This window comes from Somniosus microcephalus, chromosome 9 (assembly GCF_052327205.1).
Source record: "Somniosus microcephalus isolate GS21.2 chromosome 9, FLI_Smic_1.0, whole genome shotgun sequence".
Classification (NCBI taxonomy): Eukaryota; Metazoa; Chordata; class Chondrichthyes; order Squaliformes; family Somniosidae; genus Somniosus; species Somniosus microcephalus.
In genome coordinates this window covers 6,914,204-6,941,185 of record NC_140995.1, presented here as the reverse complement: position 1 = coordinate 6,941,185, position 26,982 = coordinate 6,914,204, and the positions used below count along the sequence as shown (strand labels likewise).

Here is a 26,982-nt window from a genome sequence, read left to right as displayed (position 1 = left end):
GTAGATGGAGCGTGCTCAGATTGGAGTGTTCAGTCTGTACTGTCCCGCTGGAGTAGATGGAGCGTGCTCAGATTGGAGTGTTCGGTCTGTACTGTCCCGCTGGAGTAGATGGAGCGTGCTCAGATTGGAGTGTTCAGTCTGTACTGTCCCACTGGAGTAGATGGAGCGTGCTCAGATTGGAGTGTTCAGTCTGTACTGTCCCGCTGGAGTAGATGGAGCGTGCTCAGATTGGAGTGTTCAGTCTGTACTGTCCCGCTGGAGTCGATGGAGCGTGCTCAGATTGGAGTGTTCAGTCTGTACTGTCCCGCTGGAGTAGATGGAGCGTGCTCAGATTGGAGTGTTCAGTCTGTACTGTCCCGCTGGAGTAGATGGAGCGTGCTCAGATTGGAGTGTTCAGTCTGTACTGTCCCACTGGAATAGATGGAGCGTGCTCAGATTGGAGTGTTCGGTCTGTACTGTCCCGCTGGAGTAGATGGAGCGTGCTCAGATTGGAGTGTTCAGTCTGTACTGTCCCGCTGGAGTAGATGGAGCGTGCTCAGATTGGAGTGTTCAGTCTGTACTGTCCCGCTGGAGTAGATGGAGCGTGCTCAGATTGGAGTGTTCAGTCTGTACTGTCCCGCTGGAGTAGATGGAGCGTGCTCAGATTGGAGTGTTCAGTCTGTACTGTCCCGCTGGAGTAGATGGAGCGTGCTCAGATTGGAGTGTTCAGTCTGTACTGTCCCACTGGAGTAGATGGAGCGTGCTCAGATTGGAGTGTTCAGTCTGTACTGTCCCGCTGGAGTAGATGGAGCGTGCTCAGATTGGAGTGTTCAGTCTGTACTGTCCCGCTGGAGTAGATGGAGCGTGCTCAGATTGGAGTGTTCGGTCTGTACTGTCCCGCTGGAGTAGATGGAGCGTGCTCAGATTGGAGTGTTCAGTCTGTACTGTCCCACTGGAGTAGATGGAGCGTGCTCAGATTCGAGTGTTCAGTCTGTACTGTCCCGCTGGAGTAGATGGAGCGTGCTCAGATTGGAGTGTTCAGTCTGTACTGTCCCGCTGGAGTAGATGGAGCGTGCTCAGATTGGAGTGTTCGGTCTGTACTGTCCCGCTGGAGTAGATGGAGCGTGCTCAGATTGGAGTGTTCAGTCTGTACTGTCACACTGGAGTAGATGGAGCGTGCTCAGATTGGAGTGTTCAGTCTGTACTGTCCCGCGAGTAGATGGAGCGTGCTCAGATTGGAGTGTTCAGTCTGTACTGTCCCGCTGGAGTAGATGGAGCGTGCTCAGATTGGAGTGTTCGGTCTGTACTGTCCCACTGGAATAGATGGAGCGTGCTCAGACTGGAGTGTTCGGTCTGTACTGTCCCGCTGGAGTAGATGGAGCGTGCTCAGATTGGAGTGTTCGGTCTGTACTGTCCCGCTGGAGTAGATGGAGCGTGCTCAGATTGGAGTGTTCAGTCTGTACTGTCACTGGAGTAGATGGAGCGTGCTCAGATTGGAGTGTTCAGTCTGTACTGTCCCGCTGGAGTAGATGGAGCGTGCTCAGATTGGAGTGTTCAGTCTGTACTGTCCCGCTGGAGTAGATGGAGCTTGCTCAGATTGGAGTGTTCAGTCTGTACTGTCCCGCTGGAGTAGATGGAGCGTGCTCAGATTGGAGTGTTCGGTCTGTACTGTCCTGCTGGAGTAGATGGAGCGTGCTCAGATTGGAGTGTTCAGTCTGTACTGTCCCGCTTGAGTAGATGGAGCGTGCTCAGATTGGAGTGTTCAGTCTGTACTGTCCCGCTGGAGTAGATGGAGCGTGCTCAGATTGGAGTGTTCAGTCTGTACTGTCACTGGAGTAGATGGAGCGTGCTCAGATTGGAGTGTTCGGTCTGTACTGTCACTGGAGTAGATGGAGCGTGCTCAGATTGAAGTGTTCAGTCTGTACTGTCCTGCTGGAGTAGATGGAGCGTGCTCAGATTGGAGTGTTCAGTCTGTACTGTCCCGCTGGAGTAGATGGAGCGTGCTCAGATTGGAGTGTTCGGTCTGTACTGTCCCACTGGAGTAGATGGAGCGTGCTCAGATTGGAGTGTTCAGTCTGTACTGTCCCACTGGAGTAGATGGAGCGTGCTCAGATTGGAGTGTTCAGTCTGTACTGTCCCGCTGGAGTAGATGGAGCGTGCTCAGATTGGAGTGTTCAGTCTGTACTGTCCCGCTGGAGTAGATGGAGCGTGCTCAGATTGGAGTGTTCAGTCTGTACTGTCCTGCTGGAGTAGATGGAGCGTGCTCAGATTGGAGTGTTCAGTCTGTACTGTCCCGCTGGAGTAGATGGAGCGTGCTCAGATTGGAGTGTTCAGTCTGTACTGTCCCGCTGGAGTAGATGGAGCGTGCTCAGATTGCAGTGTTCAGTCTGTACTGTCCCGCTGGGGTAGATGGAGCGTGCTCAGATTGGAGTGTTCAGTCTGTACTGTCCCGCTGGAGTAGATGGAGCGTGCTCAGATTGGAGTGTTCAGTCTGTACTGTCCCACTGGAGTAGATGGAGCGTGCTCAGATTGGAGTGTTCAGTCTGTACTGTCCCGCTGGAGTAGATGGAGCGTGCTCAGATTGGAGTGTTCAGTCTGTACTGTCCCACTGGAGTAGATGGAGCGTGCTCAGATTGGACTGTTCAGTCTGTACTGTCCCGCTGGAGTAGATGGAGCGTGCTCAGATTGAAGTGTTCAGTCTGTACTGTCCCACTGGAGTAGATGGAGCGTGCTCAGATTGGAGTGTTCAGTCTGTACTGTCCCGCTGGAGTAGATGGAGCGTGCTCAGATTGGAGTGTTCGGTCTGTACTGTCACTGGAGTAGATGGAGCGTGCTCAGATTGGAGTGTTCAGTCTGTACTGTCCCGCTGGAGTAGATGGAGCGTGCTCAGATTGGAGTGTTCGGTCTGTACTGTCCCGCTGGAGTAGATGGAGCGTGCTCAGATTGGAGTGTTCAGTCTGTACTGTCCCGCTGGAGTAGATGGAGCGTGCTCAGATTGGAGTGTTCAGTCTGTACTGTCCCGCTGGAGTAGATGGAGCGTGCTCAGATTGGAGTGTTCAGTCTGTACTGTCCCGCTGGGGTAGATGGAGCGTGCTCAGATTGAAGTGTTCGGTCTGTACTGTCCCGCTGGAGTAGATGGAGCGTGCTCAGATTGGAGTGTTCAGTCTGTACTGTCCCACTGGAGTAGATGGAGCGTGCTCAGATTGGAGTGTTCGGTCTGTACTGTCACTGGAGTAGATGGAGCGTGCTCAGATTGGAGTGTTCAGTCTGTACTGTCCCGCTGGAGTATATGGAGCGTGCTCAGATTGGAGTGTTCAGTCTGTACTGTCCCGCTGGAGTAGATGGAGCGTGCTCAGATTGGAGTGTTCAGTCTGTACTGTCCCGCTGGAGTAGATGGAGCGTGCTCAGATTGGAGTGTTCAGTCTGTACTGTCCCACTGGAGTAGATGGAGCGTGCTCAGATTGGAGTGTTCGGTCCGTGCGGTCACACTGGCGGGGTGGCGGGGGCGGAGGGGATGTAACAGGACATTGCGCTCAGATTCGGCTACTTGGCAAGTGAGACAATTCAAAACAAGTGTATTTAATTCAGAGAATTGGATAGATCTAATTATTCATGAGAAATCTGATGCCAATTATAGGCAAAATTGAAGGAGAGGTAATTAAAAATAATTATTTTAAAAATTGTTTCGAAAAGTATAGCACAATAACATTCAGGTGTATTCTATTAAGATAGCCTACAAAAGATGTGACAATTTAATCCCATGCCCTAAGCTTCTATGTACTTTGATCGCTAAAATAGCCAAGAATACAGCTGCCAATGCAATCACATGCACCAACCACTCTTTAGTACACCCCTTCCTACTGCTACTGTATGTTTATTTAAAAACTAGTGTCTGAGTTACCATCAGGACCCTTGAACAAAATCAAACCATTGCAAGGAATTATAGTTGCATCCTCCTGTGCTTTTTTCCGGCTATACCTGTCACCTTTTAATTAGATGTTTTGTTTAAACTTTATTCAAGGTGTTCTGGGAGGAGAAGCTTTGCGTTCCTGACTGGCCCACGAGAATTAATGAGTCGATGCCTTTTACTATTAATTACATCCAGAGTTCAGTTTTAAAACTGTTACAGCACCATCACACTAAGAAAGAAAAGAAAGATTTGCATTTCTGTAGCGCCTTTCACGTCCACCGGACGTCTCAAAACACTTTACAGCTGATGAAGTACTTTTGAAGTGGAGTCACTGGTGTAATGTGGGAAACGCAGCAGCCAATTTGTGCACAGCAAGCTCCCACAAACAGCAATGTGGTGATGACCAGAGAATCTGTTTTTGTTATGTTGGTTGAGGGATAAATATTAGCCCCGGACACCGGGGAGAACACTGATAAAGATGGCAACATCTGAACCCAGGGATTTAATTATTTGGGAAAAATAATACACAACAATATTGACTTTTATTTCCTCTTATTTTTCACCTCTCATCCTCCCCGTCTTTCTGCTCCTTCTGTGTCATCTGCCTTTGATCGTCTCTCACCATCAACCATGATTTTCCCCTTATATGCACGTGACCTAACCATTTTGAGAGCACAATTGATTTTTAACAATTACACTCATCAGAATAGATATCATCAGACTCTGCTGCTTTTATTCCAAATGATTCAGAAACCCTTTTACCAATTTGGAAATTTATTCCCAATAATCCAATCCCGTTTCATCTGACTCCAGAACTAATGAAACAAGAAATAGCTCGAGAGGTAGCATGATGATGTTGTAACAAGCAGTCTAAAAAATAGTAACAGCAAATGCTGGAAATACTCAGCAGGTCAGGCAGCATCGGGGAGAGAGAGAGAGTCAACGTTTCGGGTCAAGGCCACTTTGTCAGAACTCCAAAGGCAAAGTGTCCTCGACCCGAAACGTTGACTCTCTTTCTCTCTCCCCGATGCTGCCGGACCTGCTTGAGTATTTCCAGCATTTTCTGTTGTTATTTCAGATTTCCAGCATCCGCAATATTTTGCTACTATCAGTATAAAAATAGTGTCTCTATAATAGCAATGGAGTCTAACAGTGCTTAAAAACTCTGTGCAATCATTAAATCGAATGCTTTGAAATTCTACATGAGTGTGCACTTAGAGCTCTTACTGAAATTACATGTAACCTGTCAATTAACTTATGAAGGAATGTAGCTTTTAAATTTTATTGTTGGTTATCCCTTTGTGAAAGTTGATTTAAAAAATTCCTTTTTTGTTTGTTTAAGGTTTCCCAAGATGCACAGTGCTGTGATCTGGACGTACATTTTAATCCAGCATTACTCAGCGGCCATGATGGTAACGGCAGGGCACTCTCAGATGAAGAACTACTCTTCTGTGGAAACTCTAGAGATAATTCAGAGCCTTATAAATTCTGCGGGAAGCTGTCCAAGCCGTCATGGCTATATGGTTTTGCTCAGGATTCCCTCCATTTCACTGGCTGCACTGGCATACGAACGATTGTGTCAAGTTAGGTATCGTCTGGGCCTGCAGTGTAGGTTTGAAATCATCCTTGGGACTCCAAACACAAAAATCAATATTGACCAGCACTTTCTGACACAACTGAAGGTAACTACCGGTTCATATTTACAATAATTACATTCCGTGCCTAATGAGATTTGGATGATTATCTGGATTCTTGCAGAGTATCCTCTCATATTTTCCTCTTTTAGTGTACTTTGTGACGCATCACATTCTGCAAATGAGATCAGTTTTATTTAACGTTATAACTCCGCCAGCTGGGATGATCGCTGAGAATTCTTTCCACCTTTTCTTGGTCTAACCGCTGCTTTTACTCTTGTAACCCTTCTGCCCAGGCCAGTGAAGTAACTTAAGGTCAATCCAACTGTCGCGGATGTTTTCCTTCCCATCCTTCCTCATTTGCCAGATGGGCTTCAGTTCATGCTTGCTGTTCTGCTGTCCCTCATGAAAATTCATGCTGATCAGTCTGTAGTATCCCAAGCGGATGCTCTCTCTCTTGCTTGTACCTTCTGTGAATCCATAACTACAGCTGCTAATGTGATTGTTGAAAAGAGGCATCATCTGCTTTCTTCCTGTCTCTACAGTAATTCCTTCTGATCCTTTGTCAAATCCGTCTGCTACGAATTCAGGTCTACCACAGTTACCTAATTAGTTTCCGGTTGCTTTCTAAAGTGGTCTGGCTGCCTGATTCTTATGAAAGTTGACTTCCACTGGTCCATATCTACTAGCTTGGTGTGAGGATCTGGGAGTGTAGCGATGGAAGTACCTTGTGTTCTGGCCTGGGTCTCTATCTTATACACGTGTACTCCTTCAGGTGTCAGCTGTGGCTCAGTGGGTAACAGAGTCAGAAGATTGTGGGTTCATAATTCCACTCCAGCTGGGGAATTTAAAATTCAGTTAATTAAATAAATCTGGAATAAAAAGCTAGTATCAATAATGGTAACTATGAAACTATCGGATTGTTGTAAAAACCCATCGTGGTGGGATTTGGACTCGTGTCTCTGGATCATTAGTCCAGGCCTCTGGATTACTAGCCCAGCGACATTACCACTATGCTACCATTCCCGACCTCCTTCAGCCCCACAACCCCCCGAGATATCTGCGCTCCTCTAATTCTGCCCTCTTGAGCATCCCTGATTATAATCGCTCAACCTTTGGTGGCCGTGCCTTCAGCTGCCTGGGCCCTAAGCTCTGGAATTCCCTGCCTAAACCTCACCGCCTCGCTACCTCTCTTTCCTCCTTTAAGACGCTCCTTAAAACCTACCTCTTTGACCAAGCTTTTGGTCACCTGCCCTAATTTATCCTTATGTGGATCGGTGTCAAATTTTGTGTCTTGTAACACTCTTGTGAGGCACTTTGGGACGTTTTACTACGTTAAAGGTGCTACATAAATACAAGTGGTTGTTGTGATCTTACTGTCAGTCCACCTTTTCTTCTCCTTGGGGAATTGCTTATGTTCGTCATTTCCTTAAAAAGGTGATCCTTCTCAACTTACAAACAACGATCCTATTGCCCTCACATCAATAGTTTCTAAAGTCATGAAAGCTCCTGTAAACTCAAATTAGCCCTCACCTGAAAAGGTCTGGCCTAATTCATGATTGCCAATATAGTTTTCAGCATATAAAATAAAAACCAGAAAATGCTGGAGATACTCAGCGGGTCGGGCAGCATCTGTGGAGAGAGAAACAGAGTTAACGTTTCAGGTCGATGACCTTTCGTCAGAACTCCTTCAGCCTGCCGTTCCATTGTTGATCTGATTGCCGATGATGTGCACCTCTGGGGCTCTGCTCTTGAACACTCTGGTGATTCATTTGCCATTGTCTTGGACATCTCCAAAGGCTTTGACCTGGTCTGGCACTGTACATTGTTGTAATGTAGGAAATTACAGTGATAACAGTGATTAAACTTCAAGAATCACCTCATTGGCTGTAAAGCACTTTGGGACGTCCTGAGGTTGTGAAAGGCACTATATAAATTCAAGTCTTTCTTTAATGTCTTTGTGCTTTCTTCGTTTGTTCTCTCTCTTGTTCCCTCGTGCTATAGGTATGTCATCCTAGATGCTCTTCCTCCTCACTTCATTTTATTTGATTGAATCCAAGCTTCATAGAAACTAGGAGCAGGAGTAGGCCATTCGGCCCTTCGAGCCTGCTCCGCCATTCAACGAGATCATGGCTGATCATCCAAACCCTAATACCCGGTCCCTACACCGACAGCCATCCCACCCAAGCCCTATCCCCATAACCCCACATATTTAATCCCCCCTAACACTAAGGGCCAATTTTTATCATGGCCAATCAACCTAACCCGCACATCTTTGGACTGTGGGAGGAAACCGGAGCACCCGGAGGAAACCCACGCAAACACGGGGAGAATGTGCAAACTCCACACAGACAGTCACCCGAGGCTGGATTTGAACCCGGGTCCCTGGCGCTGTGAGGCAACAGTGCTAACCACTATGCCACCGTGCTTCAACGCGTTCTTACCCAGAACCTCAAAAATTATGGAACTCTGTGATTTCCAAAAGCTCAAATTATCAACAGTATCAAAGGAAATTTAGAACAGAATGAAATAGATGGCAAAATGTCTAAAAACAAATCACTTTTCTAAAACTGCCTCAAGAATATAGCCTGTCAGACATTCAATCGGGCATTTTCTCCATAAATGTAAGAATTGTTTTTTGTTTTCAAGTTATTGGCAGACCTGTTTATGTCTTTATTTTCAATGCTACTTGACAGACAACACTCTGGCCTTTGAGTCAGAAGATCAAGCTCCACTCCAGAGACTTGAGCACACAATCTAGGCTGGCACTTCAGTGTAGCACAAAGGGAGTGCTGCACTGTCAGAAGTGCCATCTTTCGAATGCGACATTAAACCAAGGCCTTGTCTGCCCTCTCGGTGGATGTGGAAGCTCCCACGGCACTTTTCGAAGTAGAGCAGGGGAGTTCTCCCGGTGTCCTGGTCAATATTTATCCCTCAACTAACATTACTAAAACAGATTATCTGGTCATTGCTGTTTGTGGGAGCTTGCTGTGCAGAAATTGGCTGCCGCATTTCCCTTCATTACAACAGTGACTACACTTCAAAAAGCATTTCATTGGCTATAAAAAGCTTTGGGATGTCCTGAGGTTGTGAAAAGCGCTACATAAATGCAAGTTCTTTCTTTGTTACAGGAAACTCTTTTTTTATCCGGGACCGACGTGGTGCCGGTGTATCAAAAAGTCCGGATTACAGAGAGGTATAGTAAAAGGTACGAGAGCCCCGTACACAGCAACAAATCCAGGCTTCCCTGTTGCATGGCAACAGGTGCAGGAACCCCGGCCACAGACCAAGCGTCCCAGTTGCTTAGCAACAAGTGCAGGAACCCCGGTTACACAGCCACAGATCCAGGAACGGCCACTAATATGAAGTAAAACTTACCTGAACCTACTCCTGAATTTTGCCGGTTAAAAAGGTTTCCGGTTATTTAGGTGCCGGTAAATCGAGAGTTCCTGTACTATAAGAATAAATTTCTTACAGGGCAATAATTAGACACAGTTGGGGCACTGTGTGTAGGTGCTCCATTATAGAAATGACATTAAAGCCATTGAGAGGACACAGTGTAGATTCACTGGGATGAAGACAAGGATTGAGAAACTATCGCTATGAGGAGACTTAAGATACTGCGACTATTTCCACTGGAGCAGAGAGGATACTTAACAGAGGTTTCTAAAATTATGAAGGCTTTTGATAAGGTGAATAGGAAAAGACTAATTCATCTGGTTTGGAAATGAATGGTGAGCAGTCATCATCAATATAAAATGATCATAAAGATAATGAGAAGAGGAATTAAGAGAAATTTCTTTATGCCAAAAGTTGCTAAAGCATGAAATGGTTGAGTCCGAGATCATTGAATCTTTTAAGGGAAGAATAGATAAGATGTTTGAGTCAGAGAATACAGGGATATGGGAAAGAGTATCAGACAGAGAGGTTAGTTTGAATTGCTCTTGCAAAGACCTGGCACAGATACACTGGGCTGAATGGCCTACTCAAGTGCGCAAATTGGCTGCCGCGTTTCCCACATTACAACAGTGACTCCACTTCAAAAAAGTACTTCATTGGCTGTGAAGTGCTTTGAGACGTCCAGTGGTCGTCAAAGGCGCTATAGAAATGCAAGTCTTTCTTTCAACTTCTGATTTATAACTATCACATTAATCCTTGTAGTTTGACAAATTGGTAACTTTTTAATTCATCTGGTATGAGTCTTGGGTAATCCCTTCTCATCTACTAATTAGTAAACATATTGGACGTTAATGACGTAAGTGCCTCCAGCACAATGTCAACAGACACAAACAGGCTGTAAAATAGCGGTGGTTAGGCACAGCTGACCAAACAAAAGGATCACAGACTCTCTTCGTTTGATACATGGGCTTTAAGAGCATTGGTTCTGCTGAAGAGTTCTTTAATAATGCAGGTTTTAGACTCGACCAGAGTTGATGTGTACCAGCATTTGATCAGTATGTATCTCTTATTTTGAAAGGGTTGGCAAAAGATAGAGGACCCTGATTGGGCGCCTCAAACCTACTTGGATCTTGAAGACCTGCCGTGCATACTTATCCTATCTGGCACCGATCCTTATGGAGAATCTTTTCCAAGGTAAAGGCAACTTTTTTTGAATTTTTTTTTAAATTACTTTTATTACCAACTGAAATTCCTCACCAAAGTAATGATGGGAATTGGAGGTGATTTCAAATCACTGTGAATGTCGGTTATGTGTGTTGACTACAGTTTTTTTAGAGAAAATGTGGATTCTGGTGGTGGTAAGGTTTTCCATCGGGTGAGGAACTGGGTATGACAAACAGTGAGGATGATACCGATTGACTGCAGCAGGACATAGAAAGGCTAGCAGAATGGGCAGACAAGTGGCAGATGGAATTTAATATAGAGAAGTGTGAGGTGATGCATTTTGGCAGAAGGAACAGGGAGAGGCAATATACACTTAATGGCACAGTTTTAAAGAGTGTGCAGGGACAGAGGGACCTGGGAGTTAATGTGCATAGGTCCCTGAAGGTGGCAGGACATATTGAGAGAATGGTTAGCAAAGCATATGGGATCTTGGGCTTCATAAATAGAGGTATTGAGTACAAAAGTAAGAAGTTATGCTGAACCTTTATAAAGCGCTGGTTAGGCCACAACTGGAGTATTGCGTCCAGTTCTGGTCACCACACTTTAGGAAGGATGTGAAGGCCCTTGAGAGGGTGCAGAGGAGATTTACCAGAATGGTTCCGGGGATGGGGGATCTGAGCTACAAGGACAGGTTGGAGAAGCTGGATTTGTTTTCATTAGAGCAAAGGAGGTTGAAGGGTGATTTGATAGAGGTGTACAAGATTATGACGGGTTTGGATAGGCTAGACGGGGAAAGGCTGTTCCCACTAGTTGATGGTACAAGGACTGGGGGACACGGATTTAAAGTTTTGGGCAAGAGATAACGGGGTGGGGGGGGGGCGGGGGGGAACGGAGATACAGGACTGACTGGATTGCCGTACAGGGAGCCGGCACGGACTCGATGGGCTGAATGGCCTCCTTCCCTGCCGTTCTGACTCTGACTAACCCATATCCATCAGTCTGAGCTAAATTTCACCATTCCAAATCTGGCCCAGTTCATAGATTTTAGTTCAGTTGACCTGCCCCCTCTTTTAAGCAAAATTACCTCAGTGCAGAAGACCAACAATTAAAAATTCTAAAGGTATATGCTACTGTACCAAATTATATTTGAACTGTTAAATGCACACTATGGAGATAAAAACATTGGGAGTTATCAGCAGTTCTACAAGGAATTCTTGGAAATATTTTCAGTCGTCCTTTCTGGCAATATTTGAAGTATATAAATACATCATACAGCTGCAAAAACTGTATTTCAAAAGCTAAGTGGCCTAAGATAAAAAAACATAAACGGCGTAAAAATGGCCTTTAAACTGTTGAATAAATGTCCTTACTATTCCCTTTTTAGAAGAAGTTATGTATACAGTGACGTAAGAAAACTACTAGGCACTTGGTCTAAACGTTAAACAAAGCTTTAATCAACTGTTTCACAACATGGAGGTCTAGTTGTGTCCTTCACTAGTTCCTGTTAAGAATGTCCTGCGTAAGCTGGGCCCGTGCCCGAGTATTTATACTTTCCCTGGACAGCGCCACCAGCAGGCTGCTCAGTTGACCCTGGACTCTCGTTAATCACGAGTGTAAATATGACTGAGCACTCTGCACACCATGAGCGTCAGGAGCTTGGGCACAGGACTTTAGTCCTTTTATCTTAATATACCCAGCCCTGGAAATGCAAGTGGTGTGCAAAGTGGGTGGCGATCCTGCACAACGCATTCCTGTCCACTTTGCCAGGCAAACTCAACTGGAAAATGTACGTGTCGTCTCAAGAAGGCAATGAGCCCAGCCAGTTCAGGTAGGTTAAAGGGGAAGGTCACCGAGGGTCACGCATTGTGCGGAGAGGGTAAGATTAATGCTCCTTTTGACCCCACAAAATTCAGTTGAAAACCCTTTTGAGGACCTCTGGCTAGGCCGCACTACGCCAAGGATCAGCTTTTCTATAAAGAGTCACTGTCTTTATGCAAATTGCTTGGCAATTTTTTTTCTTTGTAAAGGGAGAACATAAGGGGGTGGAAATCCTGTTATCTTAGATTGCACCTCGAGTACTGTGTCCCGTTCCGGTCACCGGGGAATAGGGCAGATGTTCAAGCATTAGAGGCAGTGCAGGCAAGAGCCACAAGACTGATTCCTCGTGTAAAAGGACTATTATCAGCAAAGATTGGGGAAAATTGGACTTTTCATCCTGGAAAGGAGGAATCTTTGAGAGGTGATTATATGGAGGCATAAAAGATAGTTAAGGAAATGGATAAGGTAAATCCAGAATCTTCGTTTTAAAGCGATTGGTTGCGTGGCGTGCCTGTGACCCATCTTGGAGAGGCGGGGCACTTCATTATAATATTTAAATCACGCTCCCACAATGCAGTTGGAAGCCTGATTTTATATTTGCCGGTTGTCGAGCGGGGTTTCCCAGGGCTCGGGAATTTTGGAGCACACCTTGTGAGCCGGTAGGAGCAGGAGTGCTGCCCCCGACCCCTCGAGCACAGCAAATCTTCTGCTGATCACAGCCTCTCGTCGCTGCCACGATCTGCCAACTCCTCCTTCAACCTGCGATCCCGAGCCTTCTGCCCCATGGTCTGCTGACACCGCCCCCCCCCCCTCAACCCACTGTCGTTCCCTCCCTCCCTCCCTCCTGATTGCCAGTCTGACCTCCCCCTCCCCCCCCACCCCCAACGACTTCTACCACCTCTCTCTTCCGCGCCCCCCCCCCCCAACGACCTCTACCACCTCTCTCTCCCCCCACCCCCCCCCCCCCGACATCCACCTCCCCCCAATCTTTACCACCTCCCCCACCCCGATCTTCACTGATTGCTGCTGGCTGGGCAGGAAACGGAACAACAAAATGATAATGAGAACATAAATGATCACGAAAGCTGCGGTTTTGTCGTTAAACATCCAACTGGTTCAGGAAGGGGTATCTGTCTGCCCTACCAATCTGGCCTACACGTGACTTGAGGTATAAACTGCACTCATTTACTTCTGTTGCCCTGCACAACTTCAGAAGGCACTGAGGAATGGGCCATAAATTCAGCATCGCTCACATCCTAAGAACAAATTAAAAATAAAGAAATTAAAAAGACAGAGGGGAGATACGGATGACCTTTGAGGGTTGATTCCATGCTCATGGGGAACGAGATTCATGGGAAGCTCATGGGTGTGTCCGCAATCTCCTGCAATATCCTCCCTGCTAGGAATGCAGAACTGTCCCTTCAAAGGTATTAATACTGCTAATATACGTGTGCTATCTTTCCCACTTGTGGATCCATTTAAATTTTATATATTGCGCTTTTTACATGGTTTGATTGGATGTGGACAGCCAAGAGAAGGTGACCTCCACACATTGAACAAGTGAAGCATTTAGAATTGGCATTATTTATCATGGGGCAGAGTTTCCACATTGGGCACAATCAGCGATCCAGGTGCAAATTGCGCCAGTTTTGAGAAGTGATTCTCCCCCTCCCCACCCCGGCAAGTGTCCGCTCAAACTCATTTGCATATCGCCGAACGTAAAACCTGCATTAACCAGCACAATCGAGCAGCGTTTTAGCACCTAATTTTAAAAAAAAATTTGTTTTAGAAAATGTTCCTTGATGTATTTAAGCGTGGTAACTGGGGGCAGTTTGATTAATACGGCTGAAAATGGTTTATCACAAAAAATACGCATTTTTAGTCAAACTGTGATGACCACCTGTGATTTAGCCTGATTTTAAATAACTGAAAATGAATTTGAAAAAACTCTACAGAAACATTTACTAATTATATTGGGCTACAGCAGTCAGTTTCTTAGTAATTTTTTTAAAATTCAGAAGCTTTTAAAACCCGCCTATTGGTGCCCTTGTGCCCCCCCCAAACCCCAAAAAACAGGCTTAATGTTCGCGCCCTGGGCAGGGTGCAATTAGCGGAAACTCCCAATGGTAATTAGTTCGAGCTGAGCGCACGGCCCGGGTCAGATTCTAGCGTGATGTTTTTTAAACTAGTGTAAAAGATCTCGGAAACTCGATTTGTGCTGGATGTAAATGTGCTCGAAATTCCGCAATCCCTTGCTCTGGTTTGGCCGATATCACCGCTTGGGGAAAAAAAACCTTCAGGCCCACATATTAATGCAACTCTTCTGGCAGGTACTGTCATCTCTCTCACTGGCACATGTCGAATATAGTTTGGCTCCTGCTGTCCTTTTCCCTTCGCAATGCTCAAGATGAAACTTGTATCCCTACGAGAAGTACAATTTCTATGTGTGTTATATGAATTTGTTTTTAGAAAGTGAGCTGTAGGCTCTGTTTGTTGGTGAAGTAAATGAGATAATCTTAAAGTTTGCTTGGCATTACTTTTAACTAGTTTTCTGCTTTCCTCCCTTCCCAGGTCTGCAAAGTACTACGATTTACGTTTAATAAACTCAACTTGTCTTTTGCGAACTGCCCTGGAGCAAGAACTGGGCCTAGCAGCTTGTTATGTAGTTCTTGACGCCCCTGGGCAGTCGGTGATGGTGAATGATCATTCCGAGAGTGACCTGGATAAGCCAGGCAGCACTGACGATGACGAGGACAATGTCGCAGTTGAAGGTATGCTGTTTTGAAACAAATAAGTGGACACAAATGACCAAAAACTCTTGAGACCAGTGGATAAAAACTGATGAGAGTAAGGTGATCCTGGTGACTTAGTGGTTTCATGAAGTACATGCCATAGAATTGAATCACGTCGTGCAGGAAAATTCCAGCTTTGATCCTTGGTTAACTGGTGTAAGCAGAGCAGTATAACAACAGAAAATACTGGAAAAACTCAGCAGGCCAGGCAACATCCGTGGAGAGAGAAATAGAGTCAACGTTTCGGGTCGAAACCCTTCGTCAGGACTGAGAAAAGGCAGGAAATGAAACAAAAGGCAGTTTGGGGGCTGGGAAATGGGGGAGGGGATGAAAGAAGAGACATTAAGAGATATTCAAGGTGAGACGAGATAGTAATAGGTTAGTGTTCTTGCTCAGGCCAACATCCCCAGCATCGAAGCTCTGACCACGCTCAATCAGCTCCGATGGATGGGTCACATTGTCCGCATGCCCGATACGAGACTCCCAAAACAAACGCTCTACTCGGAGCTCCGGCACGGCAAGACAGCCCCAAGTGGGCAGAGGAAACGCTTCAAGGACACCCTCAAAGCCTCCTTGAAAAAGTGTAACATCCCCACCGACACCTGGGAATCCCTGGCCCAAGACCGCACAAAGTGGAGGAGAAGCATCTGGGAAGGCGCCGAACACCTCGAGACTCTTCGCCGGGAGCAAGCGGAAGCCAAGCGCAAGGAGTGCACGTCAACCCAAGCACCCCACCCACCCGCCCCTTCAACCACAGTCTGCCCCACCCGTGACAGAGACTGTAGGTCCCGCATTGGACTCATCAGTCACCTGAGAACTCATTTTTAATGTGGAAGGAAGTCATCCTCGGTTCCGAGGGACTGCCTAAGAAGGGAGGATAGGTAAAGAAACAAACAATGGCTCTAAATGAAGTGTGAAATGCAGAGCAGTGTTGGGAGACATCACAAATGACCTCAGTGTCTCTAGATTGGAAAACAAAAAAAAACCAGCCAGGCTTTCTGCTCCTGATGACTCGTGACACCTGCTGAAAAATTCACACATCTGGACATTTGATGTGCAGGCTTGGCTGTGATGCACCATAGTGTAAAAGTCTGTCTACATCCACTGACCTCGAGGATTGCTGCCTGAACAAGGCTAGCAGGGGACTGCAAGGATCCTGTCGAACTGCACTATTGGATGAGCTACTCTACCTTTGAGACAAGTGGGAGGGGAAAACTCGACGTTGAATGACAAGGTTTAAGGGCACTGTGTTGCACACTGACCTTTCATCTTGGGGTTCAAGTGCAGCAAGATTGATTTTATGAAAGTCTTCTCTGTCTGTTGAATGTGAAATTTGATCCTGCTTAGCCTAGTTCCTGGAGGTCCACAGCACAGAATGGTCAAGTACTCTGGTCTGCATGGCTCAATACTAATGACACAACATTAGCCAGCTGAACTCACGATGAGTCAGGGAATGAGTCAATAGTCAGGAAGTGGTGAGACGACATGCAAATTTAATAGAAGGAGAACATTCGCTCCATCGCCCCTGTGCTGCCTCTTGGAAAGAATGATCCAGTTAGTTCCATTCCCCTGTCCTTTTCCCATAGCCTTTGCATTTTTTCCCCCAAATATTTATCCACTTCAATTTTCAAAGTCATTATGGATTATGCTTCCACCAATGTTTCTGGTTGGGCACTCCGTACCCTAACCGCTCTCTGTGTAAAAGAATAATATGAACAAATCCCCATATCTCTCCGTTTGTTCTTTTGATCTTAAATTTATGCCCTCCAGTTACCAACTCCGTGACCAGTCGAAGTAGTGTCTCCTTATTTACCTTCTCAAAACGCTTCATAATTCTGAATACTTCTATCAAAATTGTTAACTTGCGCTACTCTAATGAAAGGAGCTTCAGTTTCTCTAATCGTTGCTAATAACGAAAGTCTCTCATCCCTGGCATCAGAGTGAATTTCTTCTGCACCCCCTCCATGGCCTTGACATGCTTCCTACATAAGAACATAAGAAGTAGGAGCAGGAGTCGGCCATTTGGCCCCTCGAGCCTGCTCCGCCATTCAATAAGATCATGGCTGATCATCTACCTCATCTCCACTTTCCTGCACTATCCCCATATCCCTGGATTCTCTTGATATCCAAAAATCTATCGATCTCTGTCTTGACATAACAAAAAACATAACCACATAACAAAAACAGATGATCTGGTCATTATCACATTGCTGTTTGTGGGAGCTTGCTGTGCGCAAATTGGATGCTGCATTTTCCACATTACAACAGTGACTCCACTTCAAAAGTACTTCATTGGCTGTAAAGCACTTTGAGACGTCCGGTGACCGTGAAAGGCACTATAGAAATGCAAGTCTTTCCTTCTTGAATATACGCTTCTTTCCTTCTTGAATATACTCCTTCTTTCTTTCTTGAATATACTCAACGACTGAGCCTCCACAGCCCTCTGGGGTAGAGAATTCCAAAGATTCACCATGAGTGAAGAAAGTTCTCCTCATCTCAGCCCTAAATGGCCGACCCCTTATTCCGAGACTCTGAGCCCTGGTTCTAGACTCCCCAGCCAGGGGAAACATCCTCCCTAAAGTAGGATGCCCAAAATCGGATATAATGTTCCAATTGGAGCCTAGCCAATGATATGTGCAGCATGAAATGGATTCGGTGGAGGGCTCGGGGCTTCACCATATAGTGGGATGGGAACAGAAGGCTGATTCTGCACTTCCCAACAGTTTGCTGAAGCTTTGTGAGATGCTTGTGAGCAGGTCACTTGCTCACCACCTTCACTAGACATTACCATGTGGAAGGATCAACGGCAAGGAAAGAAAAAAATATTGGCCCGTATTTTCCGATGTCTATGGGTGGGTACGAGCTGTGTACACACATGTAGGGGCCTCACAAGTGCTAGTTTCAGACGTGTGAAGCGCACACGCTGAAAACCGGCATTTCCGATCTGTGGAGAATCCTCTTGACAGATCCTCCACCTGCCCTGGAGAAGGGCCTCTGCGGGGGGAGAGTTCCGCTTTCTGCACAACCTCCGCCCGCTGAAAACCCTTAGAAATCTTACGCATGGTAAAAGCCTGTGTAAGGCCAGCTTTTACCAGCATAAGAGTTTATAATTTAAAAATACTTTTAAAAAAGGTAAGTTTATTTTTAGCCCCGTAAAAAACATTAATTTTTTTTTTTTAATTAAATTTTTGTTTAAAATATTTAATTTATTGTAGTTTTAACTCATTTAGAAAATGTGATGGTTTTAAAAAAAATGTATTTAATGTTTTAGTCTCTTTTTAGGGTGATCTCCATTCATATATTTGACATGTCTAAGCTGTCAAAAGTACGAAGGGAGATTCCCTTCTCCTATTGGCTCCCCATGGCCCACGTGATCCCAGGGAGGCTTGCGAACCGCCTGCGCCCCCGGGATACCTGGGCCCTGCGGCCCCCGGGATACCCGGGCCCTGCGCTACCCGGGCCCTGCGGCCCCCGGGATACCCGGGCCCTGCGCCCCCGGGATACCCGGGCCCTGCGGCCCCCGGGATACCTGGGCCCTGCACACTTCGACTGTGGAGAGGCCCAGGAGCGGAAGTGTCTGGACCTCGGGAGCCCTCGGGTAAGCTCGTAGATTTTTTTCCGATAGGAGGCCTCCACACGCAGGAAGCCTCCAATCGGAAAATACGGGCTTATATTTTAAATGCAGGCAAAACGAATTATCACCATTTATATTTTAAATGCATCATAAATGTGTTCCAGTGACTAATGTTTCACTGTGACTTCTTATTTGTTGCTCTTATTTTAGTGACCACAGTTGCAGACCCGGGAAAGAAATGTAGTATTAAGAGACAGCGCTCATATTCTAATCACTCAGCTTCATCTAGATCATCAAAAGCCTCAAGTAAGAAAAATACTCTTGAGTTTTGAAATTGTTTTGCAAAAACATAGTGGACCAGAAGAAGCATTACTCAAACTTGCTGCAATCTGACGTAAGTTAATATCTTTATTTTTCTATGGCAAATTTAGGCTTAATCTGTGAGAGTGATCCTTTCTCCGCCTCCGGAGCAGAGGATTCTGCAAGACATCCACTGAATGCTGAATTTCTTAATAGTGAGGACAGCAGTGTGACCAGAGACAAGCCGAAGCTGAGAGCAGACAACACCCAGCAGAAGCCTATCCACGAGACGCGCTATTCAGAAAAGCATAGAATAAACTTGGATCAAATCGACAACAGCAGCAAAAGCTCAAGAAGAACCTCAAAAACCTTTTCTTCTGGCTCTTCCTCGACTCAGACTCCCGTTGTGGGACACACGTCATCCCAATGCCCAAGGACAAAGGCAGCAAGTCAACCGCCAACTGTGTTTCTCCCAAAATTGGTCTACGAGATCGTTACTAAAGTGGACAATGCTGGCGTGGCTAAAATATCGTCCTTTCTTCCACACCATTCAGTGCATTGGATAACCTCCTTTCATCCGTCGTTGGCCAAGATGATGACTTCCACAGAGCAATCCCTGTACTATCGCCAGTGGACAGTGGCTAAACAAAACCACATGGATTTCAACAAGACACAGAGCAGAACGGAGATGTTTCATCCACGCAGACTTCTGCTGAATGGCCCACCACAGGTGAGGGGGAGGGGCTGGATAGCAATAGGTCATAAAATGGTTCATGGCTGCAGTTTTAAAACATTGTGAGTGGAAATTAAAATAAGAAAGTCCACTCATCATGATATACCTGAATTCAGAAGATTGTTTTTTTTAATTTGTTTTGGTGGCAAAAACAGGAAGGCAGATTATTATTTGAATGGCAATAGATTGGGAGAAGGGGAAGTGCAAAGAGACCTGGGTGTCCTTGTGCACCAGTCGCTGAAGGTAAGCATGCAGGTGCAGCAGGCGGTTAAGAAGGCAAATGGTATGTTGGCCTTCGTAGCAAGAGGGTTCGAGTACAGGAACAAGGATGTCTTGCTGCAGTTGTACAGGGCCTTGGTGAGACCGCAGCTTGAGTATTGTGTGCAGTTTTGGTCGCCTTACCTGAGGAAGGACGTTCTTGCCATGGAAGGAGTGCAGCGAAGATTCACCAGGCTGATACCTGGGATGGCAGGAATGACGTATGAGGAGAGATTGTGTCGATTGGGATTATACTCACTGGAATTTAGAAGATTGAGAGGGGATCTCATCGAAACCTATAAAATTCTGTCAGGCCTGGACAGACTAGATGCAGGAAGGATGTTTATGATGGCCGGGGAGTCCAGAACCAGGGGTCATAGTCTAAGGATAAGGGGTAAGCCATTTAGGACTGAAATGAGGAGGAATTTCTTCACCCAGAGAGTGGTGAACCTGTGGAATTCTCTGCCACAGAGGGCGGTGGAGGCCAGTTCATTAAATATATTCAAAAAAGAGTTGGATATATTTCTTAAGGCTAAAGGGATCAAGGGATATGGGGAGAAGGCAGGGACAGGGTACTGAATTTGAATGATCAGCCATGATCTCATTGAATGGCGGAGCAGGCTCGAAGGGCCGAATGGCCTACTCCTGCTCCTATCTTCTATGTTTCTATGTTGTAGGCGTTGCTGGCAAGGCCGGCATTTGTTGCCCATCCCTAGTTGCCATGGAGAAGGTGGTGGTGAGCCGCCTTCTTGAACCGCTGCAGTCCGTGTGGTGAAGGTGCTCCCACAGTGCTGTTGGGGAGGGAGTTCCAGGATTTTGACCCAGCGACGATGAAGGAACGGCCGATATATTTCCAAGTCAGGATGGTGTGTGACTTGTAGGGGAACTTGGAGGTGGTGGAGTTCCCCTGCACCTGCTGCCCTTGTCCTTCTAGGTGGTAAAGGTCACAGGTTTGAGAGGTGCTGTTGAAGAAGCCTTGGCGAGTTGCTGCAGTGCATCTTGTAGATGGTACACACTGCAGCCACGGTGCACCGGTGGTGGAGGGAGTGAATGTTTAAGGTGGTGGATGGGGTGCCAATCAAGCGGGCTGCTTTGTTCTGGATGGTATCGAGCTCATTGTGTTGTTGGAGCTGCACTCATCCAGGCAAGTGGAGAGTATTCCATCACACTCTTTACTCTGCCTTGTAGAGACTTTGGGGAGTCGGGAGGTGAGACACTCATTGCAGAATACCCAGCCTCTGACCTGCTCTTGTTGCCCCATTATTTATCTGACTGATCCAGTTAAGTTTCTGGACAATGGTGACCCCCTCCCCCCAGGATGTTGATGGTGGGGGATTCGGCAATGGTAATGCCATTTGAATGTCAAGGGGCGGTGGTTAGACTCTCTTGTTGGAAATAATCATTGCCTGGCACTTGTGGCGCGAATGTTACTTGCCACTTATTAGCCCAAGTCTGAATGTCGTCCAACATTTTACACGTCCCTCCTCAATATTGACCACAAAAATCCACGGGGCCATTTATGTCAGTTGTGTGCCCCAGAGGCAGCCTTCTGCCTAATGATCCTCTCCAGCACTGACCCCACTGTCAATCATGGGGTCAACCCATTTTTCATATACTTTGGCATTGCCTGAGTGAGAGTACAGTGCTGTTTGAAATGGAAATTGAAGGAGTTGGTCTTTAAAGGGCCTGTAATGGCTGAAGATTGCAATAACAAGCTGAGGATGCAGTAAGTAAGCAGTGAACACTTCGGAATGTTTTACTATGTTGAAGAAAAAAGAAAGAAATGCATTTCTATAGCGCCTTTCACGACTACCGGACATCTCAAAGCACTTTACAGCCAATTAAGCACTTTTGAAGTGGAGTCACTGTTGTAATGTGGGAAATGCGGCAGCCAATTTGCGCACAGCAAGCTCCCACACACAGCAGTGTGATAATGACCAGATCATCTGTTTGTGATGTTGGTTGAGGGATAAATATTGGCCCCAGGACACTGGGGATAACTCCCCTGCCCTTCTTCAAAATAGTGCCGTGGGATCTTTTACATCCACCTGAGAGAGCAGACAGGGCTTCAGTTTAATGTCTCATCCGAAAGACGGCACCTCCGACAGTGCAGCACTCCCTCAGCACTGCACTGGGAGTGTCAGCCTAGCTTTATGTGCTCAAGTCCCTGGAGTGGGGACTGTGAACCCACAACCTCCTGACTCAGAGACGAGCGGGCTGCCCACTGAGCCACAGCTGACATTTAAGGGTGCTATATAAATGCAAGTTGTTGTTGTTGCTAGAGTGAGCTGCCTGTCAGATAGTAGGTGGTTTGTAAGAATTTGTAGCATTTTTAAAACACGTCTTCAAATGGAAGAGCTGACCGAGGCAGCCAATGAAGTCATCGGAAGGAGGCAGGAATGAAGAGCACAGAATTTAAATGAGGCTAACCTACAGATGCCCCTGGAAGAGGTGCACCAATGGAGAGAGGGAACGAGAGACTGTCTGTGTGAGGATGCTGTGAAAAAAAAAGTCTGAATTCCATCTGTCTCACCCCACCCCCCCCCCCCCCCCCCCCCAGAACTACAGACCAATGCTGGAAAAAGTTGAAAGACCAGATGAGGGCAGGAAAAGTAACACATAAGCCGCTCTGTCTTTTCTTCCTTGGGCATCCTGCACATCAACACACTGTTCACCCTCTAAAATAATAGCTGCATGAGGAACTCTTCACACTGCCCCGTGGTTAAGGGGGTCCCTAACTCAGGACCTTATATTCTGTGTTACCATCTCTGCTAACAGCAATTACTTTTTTTTTTATTCGTTTATGGGATGTGGGCGTCGCTGGCAAGGCCGGCATTTATTGCCCATCCCTAGTTGCCCCTTGAGAAGGTGGTGGTGAGCCGCCTTCTTGAACCGCTGCAGTCCGTGTGGTGAAGGTGCTCCCACAGTGCTGTTAGGGAGGGAGGGAGTTCCAGGATTTTGACCCAGTGACGATGAAGGAACAGTGATATACTTCCAAGTCAGGATGGTGTGTGTAACTTGGAGGGGAACCTGGAGGTGGTGGTGTTCCCATGCGCCTGCTGCCCTTGTCCTTCTAGGTGGAAGAGGTCGTGGGTTTGGGAGGTGCTGCCGAAGGAGCCTTGGCGAGTTGCTGCAGTGCATCTTGTAGATGGTACACACTGCAGCCACGGTACGCCGGTGGTGGAGGGAGTGAATGTTTAAGGTGGTGGATGGGGTGCCGATCAAGCGGGCTGCTTTGTCCTGGATGGTGTCGAGCATGCATGCAGAACCTTGAAACCCCTTCATCCACTGAACAGAGTGATTCCAGTTGGTTTAATACATCACCTGTCTGATGTCACCTGGGAGACTTCCCTCAAATGCTCGCCTTCACTTCAGTCCCTCAATCTTGTTAGAGCAGATACTTGCGCACAATACCCGTGAAAGGCAAGGGACCAGAGGGAGACTTCTGGACAACAGAAGGCTGATCACGGCGCTATTAAGGGGAAGCTGTACTCTAGCCATGGGAGATGGTGAGATCAGTGGGAGGGTGCAGTCAGCAGTTTCGAGAGTGCCCACCTAGAAAAGTTACCATCGCATCCTGTGAATTATCAGACAGCCAGAAGCTTTCACACTCACCTCTGTCTCCTGAATCCCAATGGGGGGTTATGCCCACAATTTGTTAGTTTATACCCTCCTGCAGATCCATAACAGCAACAGTTTATGGGATGTGGGCGTCGCTGGCAAGGCCAGCATTTATTACCCATCCCTAATTGCCCTTGAGCAGGTGGTGGTGAGCCGCCTTCTTGAACCACTGCAGTCCGTGTGGTGAAGGTGCTCCCACAGTGCTGTTAGGGAGGGAGTTCCAGGATTTTGACCCAGCGACGATGAAGGATCGACGATGTACTTCTAAGTCAGGATGGTGTGTGACTTGGAGGACAACCTGGAGATGGTGGTGTTCCCATGCGCCTGCTGCCCTTGTCCTTCTAGGTGGCAGAGGTCGCGGGTTTCGGAGTTGCTGCCGAAGGAGCCTTGGCGAGTTGCTGCAGTGCATTTTGTAAGTACTGCACACTGCAGCCACAGTGGTGAGACTGTGGAACTCGCTATCACAGGGAGTGGTTGAAGCGAATAGTATAGATGCATTTAAGGCGAGGCTAGACAAGCATATGAGGGAGAAAGGGTTATGCTGAAAGATTTAGATAAGGAAAGACGAGAGGCTCGAGTGGAGCTGGCATAGATTGGTTGGGCCGAATGGCCTGTTTCTGTAATCTTATGTAGTGCGCTGGTGATGGAGTGAGTGAATGTTTAAGGTGGTGGATGGGGTGCCAATCAAGCGGGCTGCTTTGTCCTGGATGGTGTCGAGCTTCTTGAGTGTTGTTGGAGCTGCACTCATCCAGGCAAGTGGAGAGTATTCCATCACACTCCTGACTTGTGCCTTGTAGATGGTAGAAAGGCTTTGGGGAGTCAGGAGGTGAGACACTCGCTCCAGCATACCTGCTGTAGTAACCAAGGCATTTACGTGGTTGGTCCATGATGTTGATGGTGGGGGATTCAGCGATGTAAATGCCATTGAATATCAAGGAGATGTGGTTAGACTTTCTCTTGTTGGAGATGGTCATTGCCTGGCACTCTTGTGGTGGTTTTTTTTTAATGCTGAATTCAAATTCTGAAACTGCCATGATGGGATTTGAACTTGCATTCTCTGGATTATTAGTCCAGGGCACTAGATTACTGTAAAGTCTGTGGGTTGTATAGCGAAGTAATACACAGACTACAAGAGTAACTTAAACAGGACTTTACTATTCGAAGGTCAGGGCGAATCTGCCCAATAAATTCTGCCACAGCACTTATATACCGGTGTGGTCACCGTCGGTATTACAGTATACAGCAGCCAGGATAAAGTAGTGCCACACCTAAAATAGTTCTCTTAAAGGTGGACGGTTACATACAATAGTTCTCTTAAAGGTAGAACAGTTACATACACTACAATTGCCACTCCAGTAACACAACCATTGCACTACCATACCCTCAAGAATGATTCTTTGTCCAGATTGTGTGTAACCAGATGCAATCAGCATGTGGTTACCCCTTCCTATTATGATAGTTGAGGGGGTTACTGGTTGGTGCTCATAATACTACATGCTTGCCAGCTATTGTACTCTGCACGTCGGAGAAGCCAGTAATGTGATAAAACTATACGGCTCTATCACACACTGCTGCCTGGCTGCACTGCCAAACTACATTAATTCTCTGGCCGAAAAACTTGGGGGCTTTACGCCACCCGTTACCGTCAAAGCATGGCTGCTCTTTCGCCAGCTGGTGGCGAGTCCTGTGACATCCTCCATTTTGGACGTCCCCGCAAAGTATTCGCGCCCAGCAAAAAAAAATGGCGGACTGGTGACGTCAGTCGGCGTGCAATAAAAGCCACCACAGAGTAAACTTTCCAAATTCAACTTTATCCATCCAATATGACATCAAGAAATTAACTAATCACCCTTGAGCATTCTCTTAGTGACTGTCTTTGCCTATCCTAGTGATGTCACGCAGTGCTACCCCAGTGGCTGCAGCATGGCTGGTGGAAGGCTGCTGACTTTCAGTGGGGGACACTGCTGATGGCCTTGCTGGTCGACCTTGAGGAGCTGGTGGCTGGGAGTGTGAAATCGATCTTCTTCACTCTCCTCTCCCTCTTCTTCATCACCCACTGGCTGGGCAGGCAGCATTTCTTGGGTGTGTTGTGAGGGGAGGGCGGGAAAGCAAGAGGTGCATGCCAGAAGGAGGATACCAGCATCTTTCATCCTTTCAGCCCCGCCGCTGGCCAAGGGCTCGGCCATGGCCCTGCCAAGAATGGCCAGCACCATCCCCCCCAAGGGGGTGAGGTGAGGCTAGGAATGGGAGATATGCCTCATGATTGGTGCAGATTGTTGGTAGGTGAGTGGTTGGGGGTCGTGCATTGAGCAGTGTGTGAGGCTAGTGGTGCAGTTGGTAGGAGACGGCTTTTGAAGATGCACTCACTGACCTTGACCAGTGGTCTGAGTTCATGGAGCTTCTTTGGGCACTGGAGCCAGGTGGTGGGGGCCACACTGCTGGCAGTGACAGCCTCGGTGATCTGGTCCCACATCCTTCTTTCTGGAGGGCCTCCTGGTCCCTGTGGGTAGAGGACCTCTCTTGCAGTGTTGACCCCCTGCACAAAGCTGGAGTGCTCACTGTGAGACCCTGGCTGCCCCTTCCCTGGCTTGTGTTGGTGCTGAAGCACTTTTCCCATTTTTTGAGGTTCGTAAGGGAATTCAGCTTTAAGTGCTGAAGACTCCCATTTGGGACTGCTTTTTAATGGTGATTTTTTTTCGAAAGGCAGTAAGAGATGAAAGCTGCATTTTTTTCCCTGCCTTGTAATTTTTATTAGTGCTGAATGCACGGCCCCTTTAATTGCCCACAATGCCTTGTGAACGCCACAGCCTCGCTCCCAGAGGCTGTGAGAAGCTGCAACGGCAACTGTGGACGGGAACTTCGGGTTGGAGGCCTCCACTAACGCCACCAGGAGGGCCTTGCATGGCAAGTTAACGCTGTGCTACACATCACCAGACCCCAGCGCCAACTTTTCACCGGTAGAGCTGCGGCCATTTTCAACGGCCGTTAACTCGAGTTTCCGGTGACACTGCCAATTCTCTCGGCGTGCACGAATTTTTCCCCCTCTAACTCTTCTGAGAAGTGTGTCAAGTTACCCGACGGATTCATGCCTCCGTGATATTGCACAGACCCCCAGCGGCTGCTTGAAATGAACCTTTGGCGAAGGAGGTTGAGTGTGGTCGTCACTTTCACCGCCGCAGGCAGAGCAGTCCAGGCAGATAATCTTAGCTGCAAGTCTTCATATAGGAGCGGGTGCAGTCTCTCTATTGCCAAAGGTGGCGCATATTTTTAGTAACATAGAACCGGAAACACTCTCTTAACCGGCAAAATTCAGGAGTAGGTTCAGGTAAGTTTTACTTCATATTAATGGCAGTTCCTGGATCTGTGGCTGTGTAACTGGGGTTCGTGCACTTGTTGCTAAGCAACAGGGACGCTTGGTCTGTGGCCGGAGTTCCTGCACATGTTGCTAAGCAACAGGGAAGCCTGGATTTGTTGCTGTGTACGGAGCTCTCGTACCTTTTAAACTATACCTCTCTGTAATCCGGACTTTTTGATAAACTGGCACCACGCCGGTCCCGTTGGTGCCAGATAATAAAGAGTTTCTTGAACATAGAAAAATAGGAGCAGGAGTCGGCCATTCGGCCCTTCGAGCCTGCTCTGCCATTCAACATGATCAGGGCTGATCCTCTATCTCAATACCATATTCCTGCTCTCTCCCCATACCCCTTGATGCCTTTTGTGTCTAGAAATCTATCTATCTCCTTCTTAAATATATTCAGTGACTTGACCTCCACAGCCTTCTGTGGTAGAGAATTCCACAG

General features: G+C 47.0%; 1 protein-coding gene across 4 annotated transcripts in view; it reads left to right on the top strand.

Annotated features, from left to right (window-relative positions):
* The window catches only part of greb1 (growth regulating estrogen receptor binding 1), a 345,678-nt gene that overhangs the window by 271,059 nt on the left and 47,637 nt on the right, over positions 1-26,982 (top strand). For all 4 annotated transcript variants that reach the window (XM_085996301.1, XM_085996302.1, XM_085996298.1 and 1 more), the window contains 5 exons: positions 5,232-5,571; positions 10,001-10,116; positions 14,476-14,675; positions 18,481-18,576; positions 18,702-19,300. In XM_085996301.1, coding sequence (XP_085852427.1) covers positions 5,232-5,571; positions 10,001-10,116; positions 14,476-14,675; positions 18,481-18,576; positions 18,702-19,300 — 1,351 coding nt within the window. The remainder of the gene's footprint in view (positions 1-5,231; positions 5,572-10,000; positions 10,117-14,475; positions 14,676-18,480; positions 18,577-18,701; positions 19,301-26,982) is intronic.